The sequence below is a fragment of the Nanorana parkeri genome, unplaced genomic scaffold (genome assembly GCF_000935625.1).
Source record: "Nanorana parkeri isolate BGI_ZX_2015 unplaced genomic scaffold, ASM93562v1 scaffold969, whole genome shotgun sequence".
Taxonomy (NCBI): Eukaryota; Metazoa; Chordata; class Amphibia; order Anura; family Dicroglossidae; genus Nanorana; species Nanorana parkeri.
This window is the reverse complement of record NW_017307237.1, coordinates 144635-168037: the sequence shown is the minus strand read 5'-3', so window position 1 is coordinate 168037 and position 23403 is coordinate 144635. Positions and strand designations below refer to the sequence as shown.

The following is a 23403-nucleotide window of genomic DNA, read 5'->3' as shown; positions in this document are numbered from 1 at the left end:
ATCAAAAATATACGAATATAACTACAAGCCACTCCTTCAATCCATACCAAAAGAACTAGCCTCACTTTCTAAATTCTATCTCACAGTATGCGGCAGAGTAGCAGCGTTCAAAATGTTGCTCCTCCCCAAAATACTCTATATCTTTAGAACTCTCCCTATAACCTCCCTGCTACCTTTTTTACTCATCTGCAAAAACTGATTCTCCATTTTATATGGCAAAATAGGAAACCTAGATGCTCCTCACAAATCCTGTATAAACTCAAATCCATGGTGGGTCTCGTCCTTCCTGATATTGCTAAATACCACACGGCCACTATTCTAGCCCAACTACAGCATTGGTGTCAACACACACAAGATAAAGTATGGGCTCAAATGGAGCTGGCTACACTACCCTGTACCTCCATTGTGAATCTCCTCTTGTCACTTAAGGTAACCCCGGCCTCCCTCTCCTCGCCCTTTCCAACCATATAATCCACGCTGACGGCCTGGAAGGCTTTACCTCTCTTCTTCCCATCTACCAAAGCCTCTCACACATTTCTCACCCCTCTGAATTTTGTAGAGCACTGCATCCCCCAACTAAACTTGGTACGCTGGAGAAACTCAGGAATAACACACGTACATGTACCTCTATACCCAAAGTACACTTAAAACTCTACAAGACTTGTACGATCAATATGACCTTCCTAAAAATGAGTTGTTTCGGTAATTACAGGTGACACATTTCCTGAGTTCACATCCTCTACCGCTTTCAATTCCTGTGGACGCCAACCTCTATAAATTCCTACTCAACATCGCCCCCACCAAAAGAAGTATCTATTCAGAAACTGATTATCCCCTAGAAATAGAAATCCCTTGAGTGGAGTTGGTCTAGTGAACAGATAACATATATAATATTAAATAGCAAAGTTTAATGATTGAAAAATTACATATAAGAACACCTATTACAAAACATCTAAAAACAATTAAAATAGCTTCCCTAGGGTCACCCTGGTGCGGTAATACGGGTGTTTAATATGCGGGTCTCCTAAATGGCAGGTATTCTCTGGTGCAGACACGATGACTGTATATCAAAAATAGAAAACAAAATATCAGAGCTGTACTCACATCGTGTGTGGCTCAAGAGGGGGGACAGTTCTGGTTAGATCCCACAATGATGCGTAAATGTAATATTTTTTCAAACGAAATATATCCGTGTATAACAATTTTAATTCCAGAGAATCTGATTCATTCGTGGATCCGGAGGCTCTATGGATGCCTCTCCCCCAGCTTGTTAGGACTCACATCAGCCCGCAGGATTCAGTTCCAAATCTTAGGAAACATCCAGGGAATATTTCAATAAGTGCGGCCGCACAATTGGATGGATTGCGGTGGAATCCCCACGGCGGTGTGCCCGGGGCACGGCGAGATTGGAAAGCTGTGTACGATCACACTGACAATTGCCCGCTCACTTTCCTCGGTCTCAGCTGCGTTCAAACAAACTCTGCTGCTGCTGTGTTCAGGCAGTGTCCAGACTGGCTTTGCTCCGTCCCTTAGATTTGGAAGCAGTAAATTTCTCGTTCTCACCCAACCATGTAAGAAGTCAATGGAGGGTAACCTGGGAAGCTTTAGCACACACTGCCCTAACGCGTTTCCACCCAACAACCGGGGCTTCTTCAGAGGGGCGTGTGATTGGTGTCTTGCATAAGTGTGTTAAGTAGTTTACTAATCAGAGCTAATTAGAATCCGAATTTCACTCTGGCTTGTGCAGCCCATGATCAAAGGCAATTCATTCTTCCAATATAATTCAGTATAGCAGCACCTGTGAAGCTATATTCCCTGGATCCAATATCTTATTTTTGCAAATGTACATAAATTCCCCGACATATAAAGTGAAGAATAATGTGAGGGATAATCTTCATGTCTGCCCATACATTATTGGAATCGGCCTAATGAGAAAACATGCTAGGGGACCATTTATAAAGGGGCACCCCAGACGGAGATTGCCCTTGGCATAAAAAATACACTAACAGACCCATAAAATTTCATAATCATAATCAAATATAAATCAGTAAGCTCTGGATCCTGCTGGATTAATTGTAAGCTGCGACATACAATAAAAGATGTCTAGGATTGTAGCAATAATTAACATTTGGATTGTAGAATCATACAAAGTCATATAAAGTTATATGTTATATGTCTTTTCATGTAAGGTATTGAAAGTAAATCTATACACGGGTACTCTCACGAAAAGTATTCACAGACGTGAATCTATAAACGGGAGCCCAGTATGTTGATGCCCTAACCTTATAGTTTAAGGCTATTGTCAGCTATAAACCAGCATGATCCGGACCTCAAAGGGTCCTCCACATATTTTATAAGTACAATACAATGGTCTAACAAGAATTTTAGCCAGGTAGTATATGTTTGATGACTTTAACTGATGTTCTAGACTCTGAGGTCATCAACATATAAATGATAAAGTATATATTCGCTATACATCACATACATGGAATGAGAAGCACTATGTTTGACATATCGCATAGGTTTAGAGATAGCAGCTGAAATTGATCATATCATTGAGCCCTGGTGCCTCATGAGATTCCGTCTGATGGATCCACCTACATTCTCTTTGTAGAAGAGATTTATCCCAATCCCCCCCCACGTCTGGGTTGGTGGACCCTATCCAGTGCAAAGAAGTGAAGTCTGACGATTTGTCCGTTGTGTATGTTGACAAAGTGTCTAACTATAGGTGACCTAAGATCCCTGGCCGATATGTCAGCCAGATGGTCTGAGATTCTATTTTTGAACATGCATTTTGTTTTGCCCACATAGAACATGTAACAATTACACAACATTAGATAAATGACACCGTTTGTCTCACAGTTCACAAAGTGGCGAGACTTGAAGCGCTTTCCCCGAGGGGTAGTTATCTCTGCTCCAGTCTGGACATATCGACAGAATTTGCACCTCTGACACTGGAAGGTGCCTAGATATTTGCAGCAAGAGCCACTCCTGTTCCAGAAGTCACTGTCCCCCCTCTTGAGCCACACACGATGTGAGTACAGCTCTGATATTTTGTTTTCTATTTTTGATATACAGTCATCATGTCTGCACCAGAGAATACCTGCCACTTAGGAGACCCGCAGATTAAACACCCGCAATGAAGAGTAACACTTATTCTGCATTCTTTTCGGTATGGAAAAAATGGATTATACACCCCTATTGCAATGTCTGATTTCCTCTATTTGAAAGTACACAACTGGTACATACTTTACTTTACCCCTCTTTGTCTTCTCTCCCCTCTCCCCCCCTCATGTTTCCCTCTTCCAAGTTAATTAGAAAGAAATACGTATTGAATACTTAGCTCGATACAGCATAATAATCTATGTATGTTTCTTTTACTGTTAACACTACTGACTGGTTAATGTTTCATACACCTGTGAGTATTTTTATTACCAAATGTCATCTTGCTGTATTACATGACTTGACTTTAATAAAGAAATATTGAGATGAAAATATGTACTGTGACTAATAAACTTTATCTGAACTGTTACTCTCCTTTCCCACAAACCTTAAAGCTTTTATTGCTCTCTCTGTCCCCAGTGGTGATTTCAAATTACTTCCTCTCCTGGTGGCAAAACCAGAAGAAAAGATATTTACTCAATGGAGACACAGACAGCAACAAAAACTTGATAGAGGTTCTAACCCTTTCCTACACTATTAATAAAAGTGTTTTTATTAATATAGTTCTGCTTCAACAAGCTCTTCTAGTGTCTGCTCTAAGGTGGGAATTTTGGTTTCAGTTTGTTAGAAATGTACACATGTGTACAAGGTAATGTGAATATCTTAAACCTCTGTTTCTCTGGTGCAGAGGGGGTATGGACTGCACTACCAGGACACATGATTTCTGGTGGACAGTCAGTGCGTCTTGTCATTCAGTGTGCACAGTGTGCATTAACCCACAACATTCACCTCCTCCTCTCTAACAGAGAGAAAAGGCAAGATCCAGCATTTACTTAACCCTTGCTTAGCAAACAGAATAAAAGGGAAGAACAGGGCCATAGCACCTTGGAGGTTTAATTAAAAATAACTTTCTAAATGATTAATGTTTATATTATAATAATTGGCACCTTTATCCCTGTTTGCAGAATCATCCCCCTTCCCATGCTTACATCTGAAGATCTCTGAATCAGGGAGAAAAATGTAATCACGTTTATTATTCTTATATACTTTCCACTGATTCAGAGTTCACCCCATCTACTCTAAAACTTTGACTTGCTCTTTTAAGTAAATAAATGATTACTGATTATGTAAACCCATTATTATGAAACCCACTCATTAAATATAAGCTATAACATGTCCATGTAATTTTAAAAGCAATGTTTAAAACATTTATAGGTCTGCAGATTCCATTTAAATAATACCTGGTGCTCTTGCCATAAATGTCCTTATTTAGGCCCTTCCAGTTATAGGGTGACAATGCTCTGTTCATGTCTACCAACTGTGCTTATGCACTATCCCCTTATTACAATGGAGAGTGCAAGGGGCCATTTAACGTACACAGGCATAGTTAACTGTTGTCACTGTCATGAAACTTGCTCTAAGAAATGCCATACAGTCATTGCTGGATGTCATGGGTATAAACAGGATGTGACTGTAAAGAGACTGCAAGAGATCAACAACACTGAGATGCAAAAAAGGATGAAAATAAGGTAGTAATATTTTTTTTTAAATGGCAATTGTTTGTGATACACAGTGCTTTTGCAATCTAAACATTGTTTATTTAAGGTTACATCTACTTTCATCTTTGCGTGTAGAGCTGACTTGGTTTGTTATTTCCGCACCCAGCCAGGGCAAGCTAAACTGACATTAAGATAACAATCTTTAATTTCTGGTTCTGATATTGATCATATTGGACAAAGGTATTACAATGCTTAACACACAGTGCATGTACAAGCCTTCAAACAATCACAGTGGGAAATAACACTCTAAGAAAGCCCGACTGAATACATATAGTCATATATATATACATATATGGAATAAGTCCAGGCATTACTAATGATTTATGTGCAAAAGGAACTAAGACATACAGTATGTGGATTAATAGTTCCACCTTAGAAGCAGGAAAAGAAGATCCATGTGCATAAAACCTGATATACAAGTTTGTTAGTAGTGTCCTTTCATCGCTTAAGTTCTCCCATATACTAAGCTACATGTTTACAGCATAGAGTGCACCACTATACCAAAAATTAGATTATTCTGCATTATGCTATCACATTTGGTATTGCAGGAAACGTTGTAAAAGGCAAGGCTTTATAACATTTAGCAATTAAAAATAAAAGACAGACAAAATATCTCTGGATATGATGGAGGACAATGCTGAAAAAGGTCACCCTTGGTTCTTTGGATTAAACTCTGCATTCATTAAAAAAAGTCATACAGAATGTCATTGGAAAGTAAGCTGAAAGTAAAAGAACCAGATGGATCATCTTAGCCCATTTACATTGTGACAGCAATGCCGCTGGAATGATTTACACATTGACATACAGTACCCTTGAGAAACACAGACTCGGTGTATTATAGCGCATGAAAAATTCAAAGTTGTCTCTTATGTGCTTTGACCAAATACTGGTCTCAGTTATAGGGAGTGGTTTTGATTAAACCCCATTAATAAGATAAAATTGTAATCTGATTGCCCATCCAAGCATAAATATATGAGTGTTTTGCATGTAGTGTTGCACATCAGCTTAGTAATAAAATACGTATCTTTATACCTATCATATGAGCACAGGAGACAATGGTTAATTTTCAAAATTTGAGCTTTCATGTTACATAGTTAGTAAGGTTGAAAAAAGACACAAGTCCATCGAGTTCAACCTATTGAGATATGAAAAAAAAAAGCTTAACACTTTGCCCACAATTACCCATTGTTGATCTAGAGCAGGGGTGGCAAACTCAAATTCATCGGGGGCCGCATCAGCAGCATGGTTACCCTCAAAGGGCCGGTTGTTAAAGACGCCCGCTCAGATCTAGAGAGCTCCTGGCCGGCTGTTTTTTCTACAACGGCCGGCCGGGAAGTGGTTAAAATTATTTTTTTATTTTTTTTATTTATTTTTTACTGTTGGGGGGGCTTTGGGAAATATTAGGGGTCCAAACAGACCCCTGACATTTCCCTTTTAAAATAGAAAAGAAATTGAGGACACCAAATCCTCAATTTCTTTTTTAGCAGCCTCAGCACTCAATGAATGGGAAGCACTCAGTACAGAGGCTCCTCCCATTCATACTTACTATCAATAGTTTCTGAATGGGGAGGAGCCTCTGTACTGAGTGCTTCTCCCCATTGGTGAAATCTTGAATGAACAGGCTGCGATGTAAATCACAGCCTGTTCATTCATAACTGGGGACACATAGCACTATGTGTCCCCAGTTATTTACAAACACTGGAGTGATCAGATGACCGCTCCGGTGTTTGTCCTTCTCACACGGAGGACCGGTAAATATCACTGATATTTACCGATCCCCCGCTCTGACATGCACAGAGCCGCTGTCATCCTGAAACTGACAGGATGACAGCGGCTCCGATCTCCTACCTGCTCGGCCATCCTGACAGCTGCGGGCGCGGCTTCTCTCCCCCTCACCGCTCTGCCATCCTGACAGCAGGCAGCGCTGTGCGGGCCACATTACAAGGTCCGGCGGGCCGGATTCGGCCCACGGGCCTTATGTTTGCCACCCCTAATCTAGAGGAAGGCAAAAAAACCCTATGAAGCATGGTTCCATGATTCAATTTGCTCCAACAGGGGGAAAAAACCCTTCCTAATCCCATAATGCGATCGGATATTCCCTGGATCAACAATCTCTGGTGCTTAATATACTGTACCTATTAGAACTCAAAATCCAGTATTATTCTGTGCATTTAGGAATACATCCAGATTTTTTTTTAAACAGTTAACTGATCTATCTAGAACTAGCTCCCGAGCGAGTCTATTCCACATTTTCACAGCTCTAACTGTGAAGAATCATTTCCGTATGCAAAGGTTAAACCTCTTTTCCTCCAGACGCAGAGTGCCCCCTTGTCCTTTGCAGTGACCTTAAAGTGAATAATTTGGCACCAAGCTCACTATATGGACCATTTATGTATTTATACATGGTGATCATGTCCCCCTTAATAGCCTCTTCTCCAGAGAGAACAAATTCAGGTCAGATGATCTTTCCTCATAGCTGAGTTCCCCCATACCTCTTATGCGTTTAGGTGCCATTTGCTGCACTTTCACCAGTTCCACAACATCCTTTTTGTGAACTGGTGCCCAAAACCGAACTGAATATTCCAGAGGTCTTACTAATGATTTGTTCAGGGGCACGATTATGTCTCTGGAGTCTAGACCCCTTTTAATACAAGAAAGTATTTTGCTTGCTTTCGAAACTGCGGCATGACATTGCATGTTATTATTCAGTCTATGATCTACCAGAACACCCAGATCTTTCTCCATCATTGACTCACCCAAACATTCTCCCCCCAGAGTGCATGATGCATGCATGCTTTTAGTCCCCAAGTGCATAACTTTACATTTATCAACATTAAAGCTCATTTGCCAATTAGATACCAAATCACATTCAACTCTGCTTGTTTAAGATGGAGACATCCTGTAAGGACTGTATTTCACTACATAACTTGGTGTCATCTGCAAACACAGAAATAGTACTTTTATTCCCCAACTCTATGTCATTTATAAATAGATTAAACAGTCAGGGGCCCAACACTGAATCTTGGGGGACACCACTAACAACCTCAGACCATTCAGAGTATGAATCATTGATCATCACTCTCTGAATACGGTCTTTAAGCCAGTTTCTATCCAATTATAGATTGAATGTTCTATACCTAATGACCTTAACTTATACATTAGCCATGTGGGGAACTGTGTCAAACGCTTTTGCAAAGTCCAAGTACACTATATCCACAGCCATTCCTCTGTCCAATGTATTACTCACTTCCTCATAAAAAGAAAGTATATTTGTTTGACAACTTCTGTCTTTTGTGAATCCGTGCTGACTATCGCTTATGATATTATTTTCAAGCAAAAACAAGTGCATGTGATCCTTGATCAAACTTTCAAGTATCTTCCTAACAATTGAAGTTAAGCTTACAGGTCTGTAATTGCTTTTACAGACTTTGACCTCTTTTTAAAGATAGGCACCACTTTGGCCTTGCGCTAATCCATCGGTACCAAGGCAGTCATTATAGAGCAGGGGCGGACTGGGCTGGGGGGCAGGGTGGCAATTGACCCCCGGGCCTCTCTGATGCCACCGCGAATGGCCCCTTGACACCCGGCCGCTGCCGCCTGCACAGCCGCCTGCCCTCCGCATCCGACGCGGATCTGTGAATGATGCGGCCGCTGCTCCTCAAGGAGGTGCTCGGGAGGCTCCAGCAGGGAGCCCTCTAACATGCCGCGTCTACCTGGTACAGCCAGTCTGCCAGACCCGCCCGCATCCACACGCCGCACCTCCTCCCCGCCTCACCCTTGCTGCTGCCAGACCCGCCCACATCCACATGCCACACCTGCTCCCCACCTCACCCTTGCTGCTGCCCAGACCCGCCCGCCTGCATCCACACGCCACACCTCCTCCCTGCCTCACGCGCACCGCCCACATCCACGATCGGCACAGGGACGGGAGAAGAAGGAGGAGCAGGCGTGAGGGGATGACAGCCGCCGACAGACAGTCCCGATCTCAGAAGCAAGTTGCTGGAAGACTGCTCAGGTAAGCCTGCACTTCCCTCCCCCCCACATGGTGCTCTATAATGTATTGCTGGGATAGTGGTATTTGTAGTCCTCTGTAGCTGACGGTATATTGCGCTGTACTGTATGTTATACCACCAGCTATAGAGGACTACAAATCCCAGCAATACATTATACACTGCAATACACAAAATTAAACCTGGCAATTAATCTTCTTATATTTTCTCATTCCTGCCCCCCCCCACCTTATTTTAGACACATTGATATCATCACTGGGTCTCTATGCTTCTCTATGCAATGCAAGCAGATCAAGGTCTGTGGGCGGGGTCGGCGGGGTTCTGTAAATAGGAGGAGTTGATATTTGCATGCAGACCACCCAGGATAATACTTACAGTGAAGCTAAGTTCAGCTGGGGAGGAAAAAGCTAGATGAAGCTAGACATCCTCCAGCCAGGAAATGAGGCAGACTCTGTTTGACGTGCTACTTCTTCTAATGAACACTGTGAATAACTCACAGAGTGCAGTGAAATTAGAGTATCCTTTACATAGCCTTTACAACTATGCAAGGCTGAAGGTAAGGCTAAAGATCGGCTTTAAAGTTATAAGAAGAGGCTTCACATTGTATTATTTTTCACAGCTCAGTCACCTAACTCCCACAGTTTTTGTTGCTTTTTATCCCATGCTTCTTGGTGGAGTGGAAACTGAGATAGAGACTTTGACACTCCTTTTCATTCCTGACCACCAGGAGACCGACCTGTTAATTGAAAGCTCTTTTCTCATTTTACTGCACTTTCCAGACACAAGCGAAGTCTTAGGAATGCAGAAAAAGGGGAAACGCTCTCACAGGAATCAGCACAGGTAATAGAGCTGAAAGGAGAGCCTTGTTTTTTGTCTGGAAATTGCATAAACGTTGCAGAGTGTGATCAGGAATGAAGAGAAGTGAGCTGTCAAAGTCTGTATCTTAATTTCTACTCTACACATAAGCATGGGATAAAAAATAACATAAACTGTGGGGGTTAGGTGACTAAGGGGGTTATTCACTTAGCTGCCGAAAGCAGCCAAGTGAATAACCAAGCCGAAGTGAAGTTATTCACTTTAGCCTTGCACGGGTGATTTCACTTGTACATCGGCTGCCTTTGGTCTGCCGAACATGCTCTGCATGTTCAGCTGAGCCGAAGTGTAGAAGGAGTTTGACTCCTTCTGACTTTGAATCCACATTCGGAGTGGCTGAGCCGAAGCTCCGGCAGGCCACTCGTTCGCCCCTGTTCGCATACGGCAGTGAGTGAATAGCCGAATCCCGCAGAGCAGCATTTGGCTCAGCTATTCCGCTTAGTACTTCCAAGGAAGCGAGCAGAATAGAAAAAAAAGTTAAATGAATGGGAAAAAAAAAATGTTGAAAAATGATTTTAAAAATGTAAAAAATAGGAAAATTAAAAAAATATATAAGAAAAAAGGGAAAAAGACAGCGCACGCCGACCCAACCACGTGCGATGAACTCCAGGCGCATAATAAAGCATCTGACAGATACCCGCTAAATAACAACAACTGGGCAGAGCTGGCCATGATGTCACGGCCATCTCCGCCCAGTTGTTATTGTTTAATGACAGATCTGCATCCCCAGGTCCTTTGGGGACGCTGATCTGTCAATACAACTGGGCGGAGCTCCCCCAGCTGTCATTTGCGGGAAGATCGGTCGGCTCCGGTCGACCTTTCTCCATGCTTCGGCTGTCACTTCAGCTCAGTCGAGCACAAACATATGCGTTCGGCTCGGCTGAGCGGCTCGGCTGCTGTACGGACTGAACCGAAGGGCTCAGGCGGCTGAAGCGAGCCGTAGGATCAGCCAAAGCTACGGCTGGATCCTTCGGCTCAATAGTGAATAATACTCTAAGTTGTGAAAAATAATGCAAGGTAAGGCTTCTCCTTTAACCCTCTCCCTGCCACCGCCGTAAGGCAAACGGTGGAACAAAACTGCTCTGGAAACGCCAGCTCAGTATGCCTTAGGGCGGTGGCATTTAGGGTTCTGCTATAAGCTCATGGTCGCTTTAGCCTCATGGTCATTCCCTGGACGGTACCCTTTAAATGAATAGCTGTCATCAGCAGCTGACAGCTATTAACAAAAATTCCGGGTCCCCCCGGCAGTGCTGCTGCCAGCCGCTGGCATCTGCAGCCTATCATCCCTGCCTGAAGCCGCTCCAGGCAGAGATCTGTGTCTACATGGATCCCCGCTATTCTCCCCCGTTTGTATGGGCTGAGGCAGCGGGGATCCAAAAAGAAATGGCCGGTGCGGGGGCAGAGTGTGACGGACTGAACCGTCACTGGTGCTGTTGGAGGAGCCTGGGGGCTAGCCTCCTTCCAACTGACTATGGACCCAGAACTATGGAGACCCCCCTCGGACCTCTTGGGGTTACAATGAACCATTCTACCAGGTTTATGTGTGGGGGGATGTACTGTACATGTTTAGTAGCAGAGGAGTGCCGGGAGAGTGGAACCGAGCGAGCAGGGGTTCGTTACATTGGTGGCAGCGGTGGGATCTGCTCTCCAGTTAATGGGAAACTACAAACCACCACAGGGAATGAGCAGCCTGCAGGAGAGACACGCTGAAAGACCTACTTGAGAGCCGAGGAGGGACCGCTGGGACAAAGAGCAAGGCCACCCTGATCAGTGAGCTAGCCGACATGGATCAGAGGGATGGTGATGCTGGACCCCGGTCCGTTGAAGATTTGTTTCAGCAACGGGTTCGACAGCGGTAGGCGTTTTATGGTGCTAACCCATCAGAGACCGCCATACAGAATGCCATTAGAGACATCCAGCAGCAGGATGAGTGACAAAAGAGAGCACTAGAGCGGCAACATGAGTGGAGAATGGCACAACTATGGCAATCAGAGACAAAACCTAGAGATACAGCGCCTTTCCGTAAGTTGCCCTTTCGGGCATTCAAACTATTTAAGATGGTGATCCAGGGAGAGGAGTTGCCGACCTCTCTCCGAAGCAGCAGATGGAACTACTAATCCCAGCAGAAAAGCTGGCATCAGGGCAGAGTGCTGCTATTCTCTGCCCCGCACCCATAGCCCCCCTGAAGCTCCTGGGAGAAATGGCGGCCAACCCCATTTCCTCGTCACCAGCTTCAGACGTGGGGGACCTTATAGATTTGGATGCAGAGGAACTACTAACCCCAGCAGAAGAGCTGGCATCAGGGCAGAGTGCTGCTATCCTCTGCCCCACACCCATAGCCCCCCTGAAGCTCCTGCCAGAGATGGCGGCCAACCCCATTTCTTCGTCACCATCTTCAGACGTGGGGGACCTTATAGTTTTGAATGCAGAGGAACCGCTGTCCCATCTACTCCCAGCTGAAGAGCTGGTAACAGGGTTCCAGGGACAGGAGGTAGCTGACCTCTCTCCCAAGCAGCATTGTGGGTTCCAGGGAGATTAGGTAGCCGACCTGTCTCCCCAGCAGCAAATAGAGTTCCAGGGAGAAGAGGTAGCCGACCTGTCTCCCCAGCGGCAAATGGAGTTCCAGGGAGAGGAGGCAGATGGCCTATCTCCCCAGCAGCATTATGAGTTCCAGGGAGAAGAGGTAGCCGACCTGTCTCCCCAGCGGCAAATGGAGTTCCAGGGAGAAGAGGTAGCCGACCTGTCTCCCCAGCGGCAAATGGAGTTCTAGGGAGAAGGGGTAGCCGACCTGTCTCTCCAGCGGCAGATGGAGCATCAGGGAGAAGGTACAGCTGTCACTTCTTCCTAGCAGCTGGAAATGTTCCCAGGAGAGAATGTACCCGACACTTCTCCCCAGCGGCATCGGAGTTCCAGGGAGGGGAGGGGAGCGTCCTCGTTCCCCAGCGGCAGTGTGTTTACCCGGGAGATGATGTGCGCGGCATCACGCTCCTGCAGGAGAGTCAAGCGGACCAGTTGGAAGAGCTTTTGAATTTATCTTGTCAGACTAACACAGGTCCAGACCAGTTTGTGGCCTGGTACCTGGTTAGTCTACTGTTGGGAGGGGAGAAATGTGACGGACTGAACCGTCACTGGTGCTGTTGGAGGAGCCTGGGGGCTAGCCTCCTTCCAACTGACTATGGACCCAGAACTATGGAGACCCCCCTCGGACCTCTTGGGGTTACAATGAACCATTCTACCAGGTTTATGTGTGGGGGGGTGTAATGTACATGTTCCCTGGCATTACATTTGGATGACCCTGTGTGTATTATAGGTACAGGCTGTGACTCCAGGAGCACTGAAGGGGATAATTCTGGACATTGAACTGTTACAGTATATTGGTCCCTTTGTTGTATTGTGTTGATGATGGGATTAGGAGTAGCTGATTCTAGGAGTAGCTGACTCCGGGTGTAGATGACTCCGGGTGTAGGTGACTCCGGGTGTAGATGAGTAAATCACACTATGATACACTCAGGAGATAATCCCATCACATGTGTCTCCTCTCCCTATTCATTCATGAAGGCATCGGGGAGGGGGTGTCTGTTTGCATGCTGTTCATGTTTGATTGCGTTATGTGTTTAGACTTCTTGAGCTGTATATATACTGAGCTGGTCTTCAATAAAGCAGATCCCTGTTGGAACTTACATACAGCCTGTCTGGTGTTTGTTCTGAGCTATCACAACTGGATTTGAAGGGCACATAGCTGTAGTTCGAATCCCGGATTATCGGACGATCGAAGAATCAGACATTGCGGTCTGACATCTGATCCATTAGTAGAAGAGGAGTGCCGGGAGAGTGGAACCGAGCGAGCAGGGGCTCGTTACACAGAGGATCAAGCAGCGGCTGGCAGGGAGGAGGAGAGAAGCCCCAGCTGTCAGGACGGCCGAGCGATGAGGAGAGCGGAGCCGCTGTCATCCTGTCAGTTTCAGCATGACAGCAGCTGTGTGCGTGGCCAAGTGGAGGATCGGTAAATATCAGTGATATTTACTGATCCTCTGTGCAGAGCAAACACTGGAGTGATTGTCTGATTACTCCAGTGTTTGTAAATAACTGGGGACACATAGTACTATGTCAAAACAGTAGAAAGGTATCATGGCAGACTCACAAGCCAGCATGTAAAACAACTTGTCTCACCACTAAGGTTAATCACAAGCTGTTAATAACAGCTTGTGAGTCTGTCATGATACCTTTCTACTGTTTTACTGTTCAAAGCCGATTTCGTGTGCACCTTACTGTATAGCTGGTGACAAATTGTTGAGTGCGTTTGTCATTTGTTTTGCTTGACCGATTTGGTGCAGTGACGCATGGGGGTTCTCAGCTGCCATTGGGATGTGTGGGATCCCTTGTGTGTTCCTGTGCCTTTAAGGAGGTTGGGCTTCCTCCTGACAAACCTGCACCCAATTTGAAATCTTCTGCCCCCATGTGCTCCAAGATGGAGACTCTCATAGTTTAGAGTTAGGACAGCACTATAAGAGGTGCCTTGGCGCGGCTATGCGGCTTTCACATTTTCTGCAGAAGACGTGTATCCAAACCTCTGTTATTAACCTTAGTGGTGAGACAAGTTGTTTTACATGCTGGCTTGTGAGTGTGCCATGATAACTTTCTACTGTTTTACTGTTCAAAGCCCATTTCGTGTGCACCTTACTGTATAGCTGGTGACAAATTGTTGAGTGTGTTTGTCATTTGTTTTGCTTGACATAGTACTATGTGTCCCCAGTTATGAATGAACAGGATGTGATTTACATGACTTCCAGTTCATTCATGATTTTCTCAATGGGGAGAGGCACTCACTACAGCGGCTTTTCCCCATTCAGAAACTGGTGATAGTAAACATTTTACTATCACCAGTTTCTGAATGAATGGGAAGCATCTGTACTGAGTAATTTCCATTAATAGAGTGCTGAGGCTGCAGACAAAGAAATTGAGGACTCTGTGTCCTTAATATGCTTTTCTATTTCAAATTTATTTTTGTGCACTGACACTGATTTTAGTGTGCTTTATCAATTGAATTATGTATGTTTATCTGTTTAATATTAATTTGAGAAACATTTGCGCAATTATTGCAGGACCTACAAATTTAGTAGCACTATCTTTTCATTCTACCGGGCCTGTGCTTTCAGAAAATATATGATTTGGTTTTTTTTTACAAACGCTAGCAACGCAGCAATTGAAAATCAAATCAATGGGAAAAATTGCAAAAATGGTGTGGACAGCTGAGGTGCAAAAAGTTCCAGAGGTCTTGGCAGCAAAAGGGTTAAATAGCAAAGTGACTCTTCACTGAGCTCAGTAATTAAGATGAAGCTGTGTTTACATCAACCAACCCTTTGCGAGACAAAATGTTCATTTTAATTTTTTTTGCACATGATTAGGCAACAGGCTACACTCCTTTAGTAAATCAACACCAATGCAAGCATGTAAGAGGGATGCATGCAATAGTGTACACAATGGCCTGTAGTTTTGTTGCCTTTTGAGAGTCATTCAGGAAATCAGGAGACCAGTAAATGTAGGGAATTAACTAATGGGCACACTGTTTCATAAGTTGAATATTAAAATGCATTTGTCATGCAAATATTTTGTAAAAAGGTGGTTACACAAGTTTATGTTCAGCCAAAATCTTTGTTTAGTTATGGATATGGTGATATTAGAATGTAAGGAATAGAACCCCTCTCTGTTTTTACTGCTCTTTTGAGCAATAAAATGTATATACATTCAAAACCTTTTTTAATGTGACATTTAAAATCTAGGCACATGCATTAGACCATCAGATAATGAATTTGAATCAGGTAAATATAAAAAATGTTTTGCATGATGTCTAACTAAATTAAAAACGAAACTGTAGTTATTACACTTACAGAAAAAATCCTTATGTTGTATAGAGTTTGAATGGTTAAAAAAAAAGGTAACAACATAACGTAAAGTCTGTCATGTTTTATGAAGCTAAAATGATAAATTTAAGACCTAAATTGATTAAGTCGTAACTATGATTAGCATTTTTTTTCATGATGCTTCTAAGATCACAAAGTTTTTTTTATTTTTAATGCAGACTTATATATTGCAGGAAGGATATTCTATAAAAACAAAAAAATAGGATAATGTGGACAGGAAGACATCCACCTTTGTATTCTCTTACCTGACTGTCTGCCCTGTATGTACTTTCTTCGTCTTGCATCCGTCCTCCAAAAAATCCTGCATCTGATAAATAATTGCAAGATTGACTGAGAATGGTGTTATTGGCTGACTGAGTATTGAAATACAAGGGAGTAAAGCTATTTTTATTTTTTATTAGGGTCCAGTCATTGTTCATGTAGCTAAGGTCTTCAGATCTTGCATGCCTTTCTATACTTCTGAAGGCTTTGAAATATTTGAGCCCTGTGTATGATACACCAATCAGCAAAAATATACTTGAAATAAATGAAATAGCTACAATGAGATGTCCATTGAAATTTGTAATGATTCGATTATCCTTTACCAACATTACATTTTCATCCAGCTCTTCTTTTTTAGACCTCAAAATAGTGATGGTAACAACAGTCATGGTGGATTTTGGAGGTTCTCCATGGTCAGTTATAGAAATCAGCAAACTATGCAAATCTCCATCAGTTTCTTCAATCATTCTTGCCACAGTGATATCCCCAGTATAAAGTCCAAGTCTAAAAAGGGAACTGTTGGTAAAAGAAGCTATTTCATATTTAAGCCAGGCATTGTAACCAGAATCACGATCAAATGCTTTTAGTTTGGTCACTACATGTCCGACTTTGGCTGATCTCCATACTTCTACGGTAGACAGAGATGGTAGCACCTGGGGAGAATTATCATTTTGGTCTTGGATAAAAACAGTGAGACAAGCCGTGCTACTCAAAGGTGGTGTTCCATTATCTCTGGCTTCAACAACAACACAAAACATCTGCATTTTTTCATAATCCAAAGATTTAACTGAAGTTATCTTTCCTGAGATGGAATTAATCGTAATTAAACTAAAAGACACATCTTCAGCTGTTTTTGGTAACAGAAAATATGAAATACGAGCATTTTCACTACTGTCTAGATCAAGGGCAGAAATTTGAGCAATTGGGGTCCCAGGAAGAACATTCTCTTGCACAGAAACCGAATATGTTGACTGTGTAAATAATGGTGGGTTGTCATTAACATCAAACACCACAAAACTTATAGAAGTATTTGAAGATAAGCAAGGAAATCCAGAATCTGTAGCTTTAATAGAAATATTGTATTCTGACACAGATTCTCTGTCAAGGGCATTTTTGAGTACTAAAGAGTAGTAATTTGAGAATTTGTTTTGTAAAACAAATGGAAAGTGGGTAGGTATTTGGCAAGTTACCTGGCCATTCTTGCCTGAGTCTTTATCTGTAACAGTTAAAAGTGCTATCACAAAACCAGGCTCAGCATCCTCCTTAACTATACTGGATAAAGAAGTAACCTTTATCTCTGGAGGGTTGTCATTGACATCTGTTATGACTACTATAACTTTACAGTGACCCATTAATGGTAGTGGTCCATGATCCTTAGCTTGTACTTGTATTTCATAAGATGTTTTTTCTTCATAATCAATGAATCCACTGAGGCTAATAACACCACTTATTGAGTCAATATGAAAAAGTTGCTGCACCTTCAAAGGTACAATGCTGCTAAATGAATATTCAATTTCACAATTTAAACCATCATCAATATCAGTTGCATTGACGGCTAAAAGGAATGTACCTTTCGGATAATTTTCTGGTATTGACACTCCATACACTGAACTCGAAAATGTGGGTGGATTATCATTAGCATCCTGCACTTGAATTCTAATTTGTGCTGTCCCAGACAGTTTTGGTGTCCCACAGTCAGTTGCAGTAAGGGTTAATATATGAAATTCCTGCTCTTCCCGATCTAATGCATTCTTCAAAACCAGCACTAAAGATGTTGTTTTGTAGTCACTTATATGAGAGTCTATATCAAACAAATCATTTGGATCCATAAAGTAGGAGCAGACAGAATTAGAGCTGGCATCTGGATCAAAAGCGCCCTCTAAAGGAAAACAAGTTCCAGGATCAGTTGACTCTGCAATTGTTAAAACTATTTCATTGTCACTGAAAAAGGGAGCATTGTCATTGAGATCTAAGATATATATTTCAATATGATACAGAGCGAGTGGCATATCTATTACAATTCCCAGTCTAATCACACAATCCACATTACTGCTACACAGGTCTTCACGATCTATTTTATGTGCAGCATACAGAGTGCCAGTTTTGGGGTTAATTTCAAAATACTTAATCTTAGTATCATAAGTAATCTGGAACTTACGATTGAAGAGATGCTTTGGATCCATTCGAAGATCATGAGCTAAGTTCCCTATTACTGTTCCATGATCTTGTTCTTCCAAAATTGCATAACTTATTTGACCATTTATAGCATCAGTCAAGCAAATCAACAGAGACATGCATATCCACCATTGCAAGATCCTGTACTTGTGTGAGTACTCCATACTGAAAAGTGAGCAGAATTCAACAAGTGCCTAAAACCGAATGAAAAAGTAACTCTCCAGGTGTCAGGTCTGATGCTTGAGGTGAAGAAAATGACTGAACATATACGTGGGTCTCATTTATTTCCATCTGTCTTGGGAAATGACATACTAATATACAGTGACATCTTGTGGTCTCACCAAGTATCCCCAAACCATATGGCTGCTGAACGTGAGAATACAAAAATATATTTTTATTGCTACTTGCTGACACATTACTCTATTGGAAATGTTTTTACTTTAAATGAAATATTATGATTATATTACGAATGGGGAGATATGTGATGTCTGTGTTCTACTCTTTAGAAAATATGCCTAAAATCTTCAGGGATCTTAAAAATGTAAGAAACATACAAATACTCTTACAGCCATATTAATACAGTACTGTATATCTGAACAAAGACCAATAAATAGTTCTTCAATATGTACCATTATTTATTATTAATATTATTTAAAAAAATAAGCCTGGCTGTTCTGTATTAACCACATTAAATGTTTACTGTGATTTTTAAATGCTTAAGTATGTTAAGATACTGTATGCAGCAAGATATTCCAGTAACCAAGTGTATTCAGCACCTTAAGAGCACATCTACATGGACTAGATCAATGGTCTATATTGAAAGAGCAACGAGAAAAGGGCAGTAACCCTTTTCAATTTTCATAGGAATAATCACATTCTACTTAGTACACAGTAAATTGCTTGAAAATAATTGCTGATGCTCGCTAAGGGTTATAAGCTAATGAGCCCAGTCATACAGTGTGGTAATGCATGCCAGGAGCTTTGGCACAATTGCAATGCATAAACATGGATTTGTAGAGACAGAAATCCCCCTTCAACTTGGAAACTTGTGTTCAGTAAGGGCTTGTTCACACAAGCCCTATTTTTTGCATTTGCAGTGGAAGTTCGATCGCACTGCGGGCGGGGGGCGTGGAAGCGGTGCCATTGAATTCAATGCACCACCACACCCCCTCCCGCCCCAAAACGCGGGGGAAGATTATCAGCGATCGCGGTGCGTTCCAGCAGCTACCGCTCTGGAACGCACACTCTTTCTGTGTGAACAAGGCCTCACACAATATGATGTTCCCCCCACAGTGACACCTTGTGATATCTAACATTGCAACCTAAAATAGTGGTTAGGGCATCCTAGTGTTATTCACAAATTAGACCCCTATGTTATGCTACACACTAAGCAAAGAGTTGTTTTCATGAAATAAAGACTGGCTACTTTTTAACACAATAACATAAAATCTGAATTTAGATACACCACAAATCTGAAATCTGTAAAATAGGGCTACTTATGCTGCCCAGTGGACACTATACCATAATTGATTGTAAATATGTTGTTAATCAGTGTGATTGGGGTAGAAGACATGTGACATAGCCTTCCAGCAGTGGCAAAATAATGGAGTTGAAAGGGTTAACCAGGTTACAGTGAGATATTACTCAGATGCAGTGAAGTGTAAATTAAATTTATGTTACACAGTTAGTATCCTGGTGTTGTTATGGGAATTCTTTTGCCTGAACCTTTCCCATGTGGCATATTTTACACCTCTCCTAGTCAGGGAGGCAACAGGAGCTGACCCTGCCGAGGACCCTCCAACAAACAAAGGAGACACATAACCCAGCCCCTTTATACTAAAGGTTGTATTTAAAAGATTAAATACAGTAATACCTTGGTTTACAAGTAACTTGGTTTGAGAGCGTTTTGCAAGACAAGCAAACATTTCTGAAAAATGTTGCCTTGATATACAAGCAAATGTCTTGCAATAAGATCATTATTCCCAGTATAATGATACCAGACAAGGCTGGGGTATCTATAATCGTTTAAAAAATAGACAAAAGTCGGTTACTGGAGGTCCCAGACTAACCATATAAGATGTCTATGCAAAGAGACAATTCTGCTGCATCTGAATCTGGAAATATCATATCCGTGTCAGACTCATATCTTGAAATATTAACCTTTCTGTCACATAGGTGCACTCTTAATTGAAAACTCCACTGCCAGGTGTGGGGGCTTCATGTCCTTATCTCTTAGCCACTCCTGCTCCTCCACCCTGCTAATCCCAGAGGCTTGGCTGCAACCTGAGCTGTGGCCCACAGGTATATAATATGTTGCAATGGTAACTAAGGTGTGCTTACTTGGGGCCAAAATTTAATTATGCAGTAAGGTGCCATTTTGCTTGCTGGAAGCTGCCCGGGATAAAATTGAGTACTTCTGTAAGTAGGATGTCTATCAATTTTCTCCTTTTTATTTTTGATCTCTTTGTAATCTGTAACTACCTTATGTAACATCTAATTTTGAATATGTGCCCTGTGAATACTTTTTCTTTCATAATAAATTGTTCATTTATCTTATATAAGAATCACATATGTTCCTTAAGGAGAATAATTTAATAATCCTTTACCTCATATGTATTCAATTTAATTTACGTTTTGGGTGTCTTTACAAGTTACTTGGGGAATTATCTACTAAATTTGGAATTGAACATTTAATCAGGTATGGTTTGGTGGCAGCATTCTTTAGATAAGAAGAAGTGGGTGTCGTGGAAGTGGGGCATTTAGTGATTTTTCAACCCTCTTACCACCAAAATAAGTTGCATGCCCGCTTGGAGTAGTGTGCATTTGTGACATACAGTATGCTGTGATCTCAAACTTTCACCTGATCACTCATTAATTCCAAAATACAAAAATGAAACATTCTATAAAATATTTCCCAAATGACTATATATAGAAATGGTCTTTTAGGGCAACTTTACAGAAAACCCCAATCTCACTGCTGCCAGGAGGCCTCTAAGCATTGTGATCAACAGTTATGCAGAAGTTTACACACACATAAAAACGTATGCTTTATCTACTGTACATCTAAATACAAAATAATCACTCCCTGTCAAGACAGGATACCTGATTTTTCTCTCCTGCAGTGCCAGAAGCACTTACGGGTCCTGTCCCTAAGTCTACAACACAGTCTCCTCCTGCACCCTGCCTAGTGAATCTACAACAGGCTAGACTACAGAACCTCAGTTTTTTGTGCTGTGCATGCACTGTGCAGGTGAAACAAATGGCAAATGCACTCATCAATTTATAACTAGCTTTAAAGCAAGGTGCACACGGAAGGTGTGCTTTAAACAGCACAAAAGCAAAAAAAAATCAGCACACTCACCAGCCAGCCTGTAAAAAAACCCATGTCTAACTATTAGGGTTAAAAACAAAGGTTTTAGTTGCACAATGTTTGCAAAATATGTGGAAGCCATACTGTCTCATTGAAGCCCCTCTGTGTAGTCCTAACTCTAATCTATAAGAACCTCCATCGTGGAGCATATATATATTAACCTCCCTGGCTGTATGATTTTTTATTTTTTTCATGTAATTTTTCGTCTATGTTTTCGTCTTTGTCGTTTTTTTTTTAATATGCCGCCGGTTCCGCCACCCTGCGGAAGCCGGCATCGGCCGCAGAACACAGTGCGGCTCAAGGGACAAGGTAAGTAAATGCTATGCGGCATTCCCAAGTGTAGCTCGGGGTTACCGCCTATGGTATGGAAAAGTAACCCCAAGCTACACTCGGGAATACCGCAAGGGAGGTTAAGAGATTAATTGGGTGCAGGTTTGCCAGGAGGAAGCCTAACCTCCTTAAAGGCATAGGGACACATGAGAAGCCCAGTACATCACAATAGCAGCCGAAGCCTCCAGTGTGTCCAGTTATATAAGATTAGCGTTAGGACCACACTAACAGAGGAACCTTGACAAGGCAGTGTAGCTTTCACATATTTGCAAAAGTTGTGCAACGAAATCTTCTGTTTTTAGCCCTAATAGTTAGACAGGGTATTTTTTGCAAGCTGACTGGTGAGTGTGCTGGGAAACTTTTGTTTGTGTACTGTGTAAAACCCTACCATGTGCACCTTGCTTTAAAGCTAGATATGAATTAATGTGTGTATTTGCCATTAGTTCCGCTTGTTGGATTTGGTGTGGGGCCACACTAGGGGCTTGTCCCTATGTGTTTAAGGAGGTTGGGCTACCTCCTGGAAAAACTGCACCCAACTCATTGTTTGCTGTATATATGCTCCAAAATGGAGGCTCTCATAGATTAGAGTCAGGACCACACTATACAGAGGGTCCTTGACAAGGCAGTGTGGTTTCCACATATTTTGCAAAAGTTATGCAACTAAAACCTATGTTGACCCTTGTAGTTAGACAAGGTATTTTTTTGCAACCTGGCTGGTGAGTATGCTGGGATTTTTTTGCTTTTGTACTGCACTGTGCAGGTGACACGCCTATTCCATTCATGAATGGAGATACCACTTCCTTGTTGCTAGGAGATTTATGGTGGAATGTGTTATTCTTGTAAGGACATTAGAAGTAATAATACGAGGAGGAAGGAATTCATAGTGATAGTTACAGGAGTAAAGCACTAAAGATGTTATATCATGTTTCAGTGAGGGGTTTATTCAAATGTCTTAATGCCCCTGTGGATTAAAATACATGTACAATACATTGCCTCTGGTTCTCTTGTTCTTTTTATGGTGTATCTGGTAACATTGTGCTCACCTGGGAATCATTTTTCAATACATCCCTTTACGCACAAGTTTCTCTTTTTCTATATTGTCTGTTAAAATCTAGGACTAACCCTACATCATACATTTTATGTTCATTTAGCTTTTTTCTTTTTTTTTTTCTTAGCACTGTTTTTCTCTAGCTGGTGTATTTTATCTCTCTCTAAAAATTTGGCCTTATAACCTTTTTGCCTTTCACACCTTTCACAGTCGAACCAAAGGGCTATTCACAATAGTCTGTACAGCAGCCAAAGGCAGCCAAGTGGCTCAGCCGAGCCGAAGGCATATGCTTCGGGTCGACTGAGCTGAAGTGACAGCCAAAGTGGGGTGATCGACCTGCCGAAGGCTCTAGCAGGTGCCTGCCAATAGGAGACAGTTGGGAGGAGCTAGCTGTCATTGCTAGCTCCGCCCAATTGTTTTTCTTTTTTATTATTATTTGTTCTTTTTTAAAATATATTTATTTATTTTTTCATTTTACTGTTTGTTTACATTTTTTAAATATTTTTTCAATTTTTTTTTCACTCTTTTTACTTATCTTCTATTCTGCCAGCAACATTTTTGCTATTCACTGACTGCCGCTCGGCCCCTATGAGAATAGGGGCGAACGGCAGTAAGTGAGCTGCTGGAGCTTCGGCTCAGCTGATCCAGATGTTGGATCGACTGAGTCCAAGTCCCTCTGCACCTTGGCTCAACC

At 42.1% G+C, this 23403-nt stretch overlaps 2 protein-coding genes across 5 annotated transcripts in view; both read right to left on the bottom strand.

The window, feature by feature from the left end:
- The window catches only part of LOC108795466 (protocadherin alpha-C2-like), a 254355-nt gene that overhangs the window by 103293 nt on the left and 127659 nt on the right, over positions 1 to 23403 (bottom strand). The gene's annotated exons all lie outside the window — the stretch shown is intronic.
- On the bottom strand, positions 12449 to 18080 carry LOC108795441 (protocadherin alpha-4-like). Its single transcript, XM_018566687.1, has 2 exons — positions 15771 to 18080; positions 12449 to 12592 (listed from the first exon to the last, which is right to left on the bottom strand). Exons 1-2 carry the CDS (start codon positions 18078 to 18080, stop codon positions 12449 to 12451), a joined length of 2454 nt encoding a protein of 817 aa, XP_018422189.1.

Excerpts from the sequence above, each read along its gene's own strand:
- LOC108795441 (XM_018566687.1), bottom strand. The coding sequence starts at position 18,080 with ATGTCTCTGTTGATTTGCTTGACTGATGCTATAAATGGTCAAATAAGT. Across the intron at positions 12,593-15,770 it reads CATACAGGGCAGACAGTCAG|GAGCGTGATGCCGCGCACAT; the intron begins GTAAGAGAATAC and ends ACTCTCCTGCAG.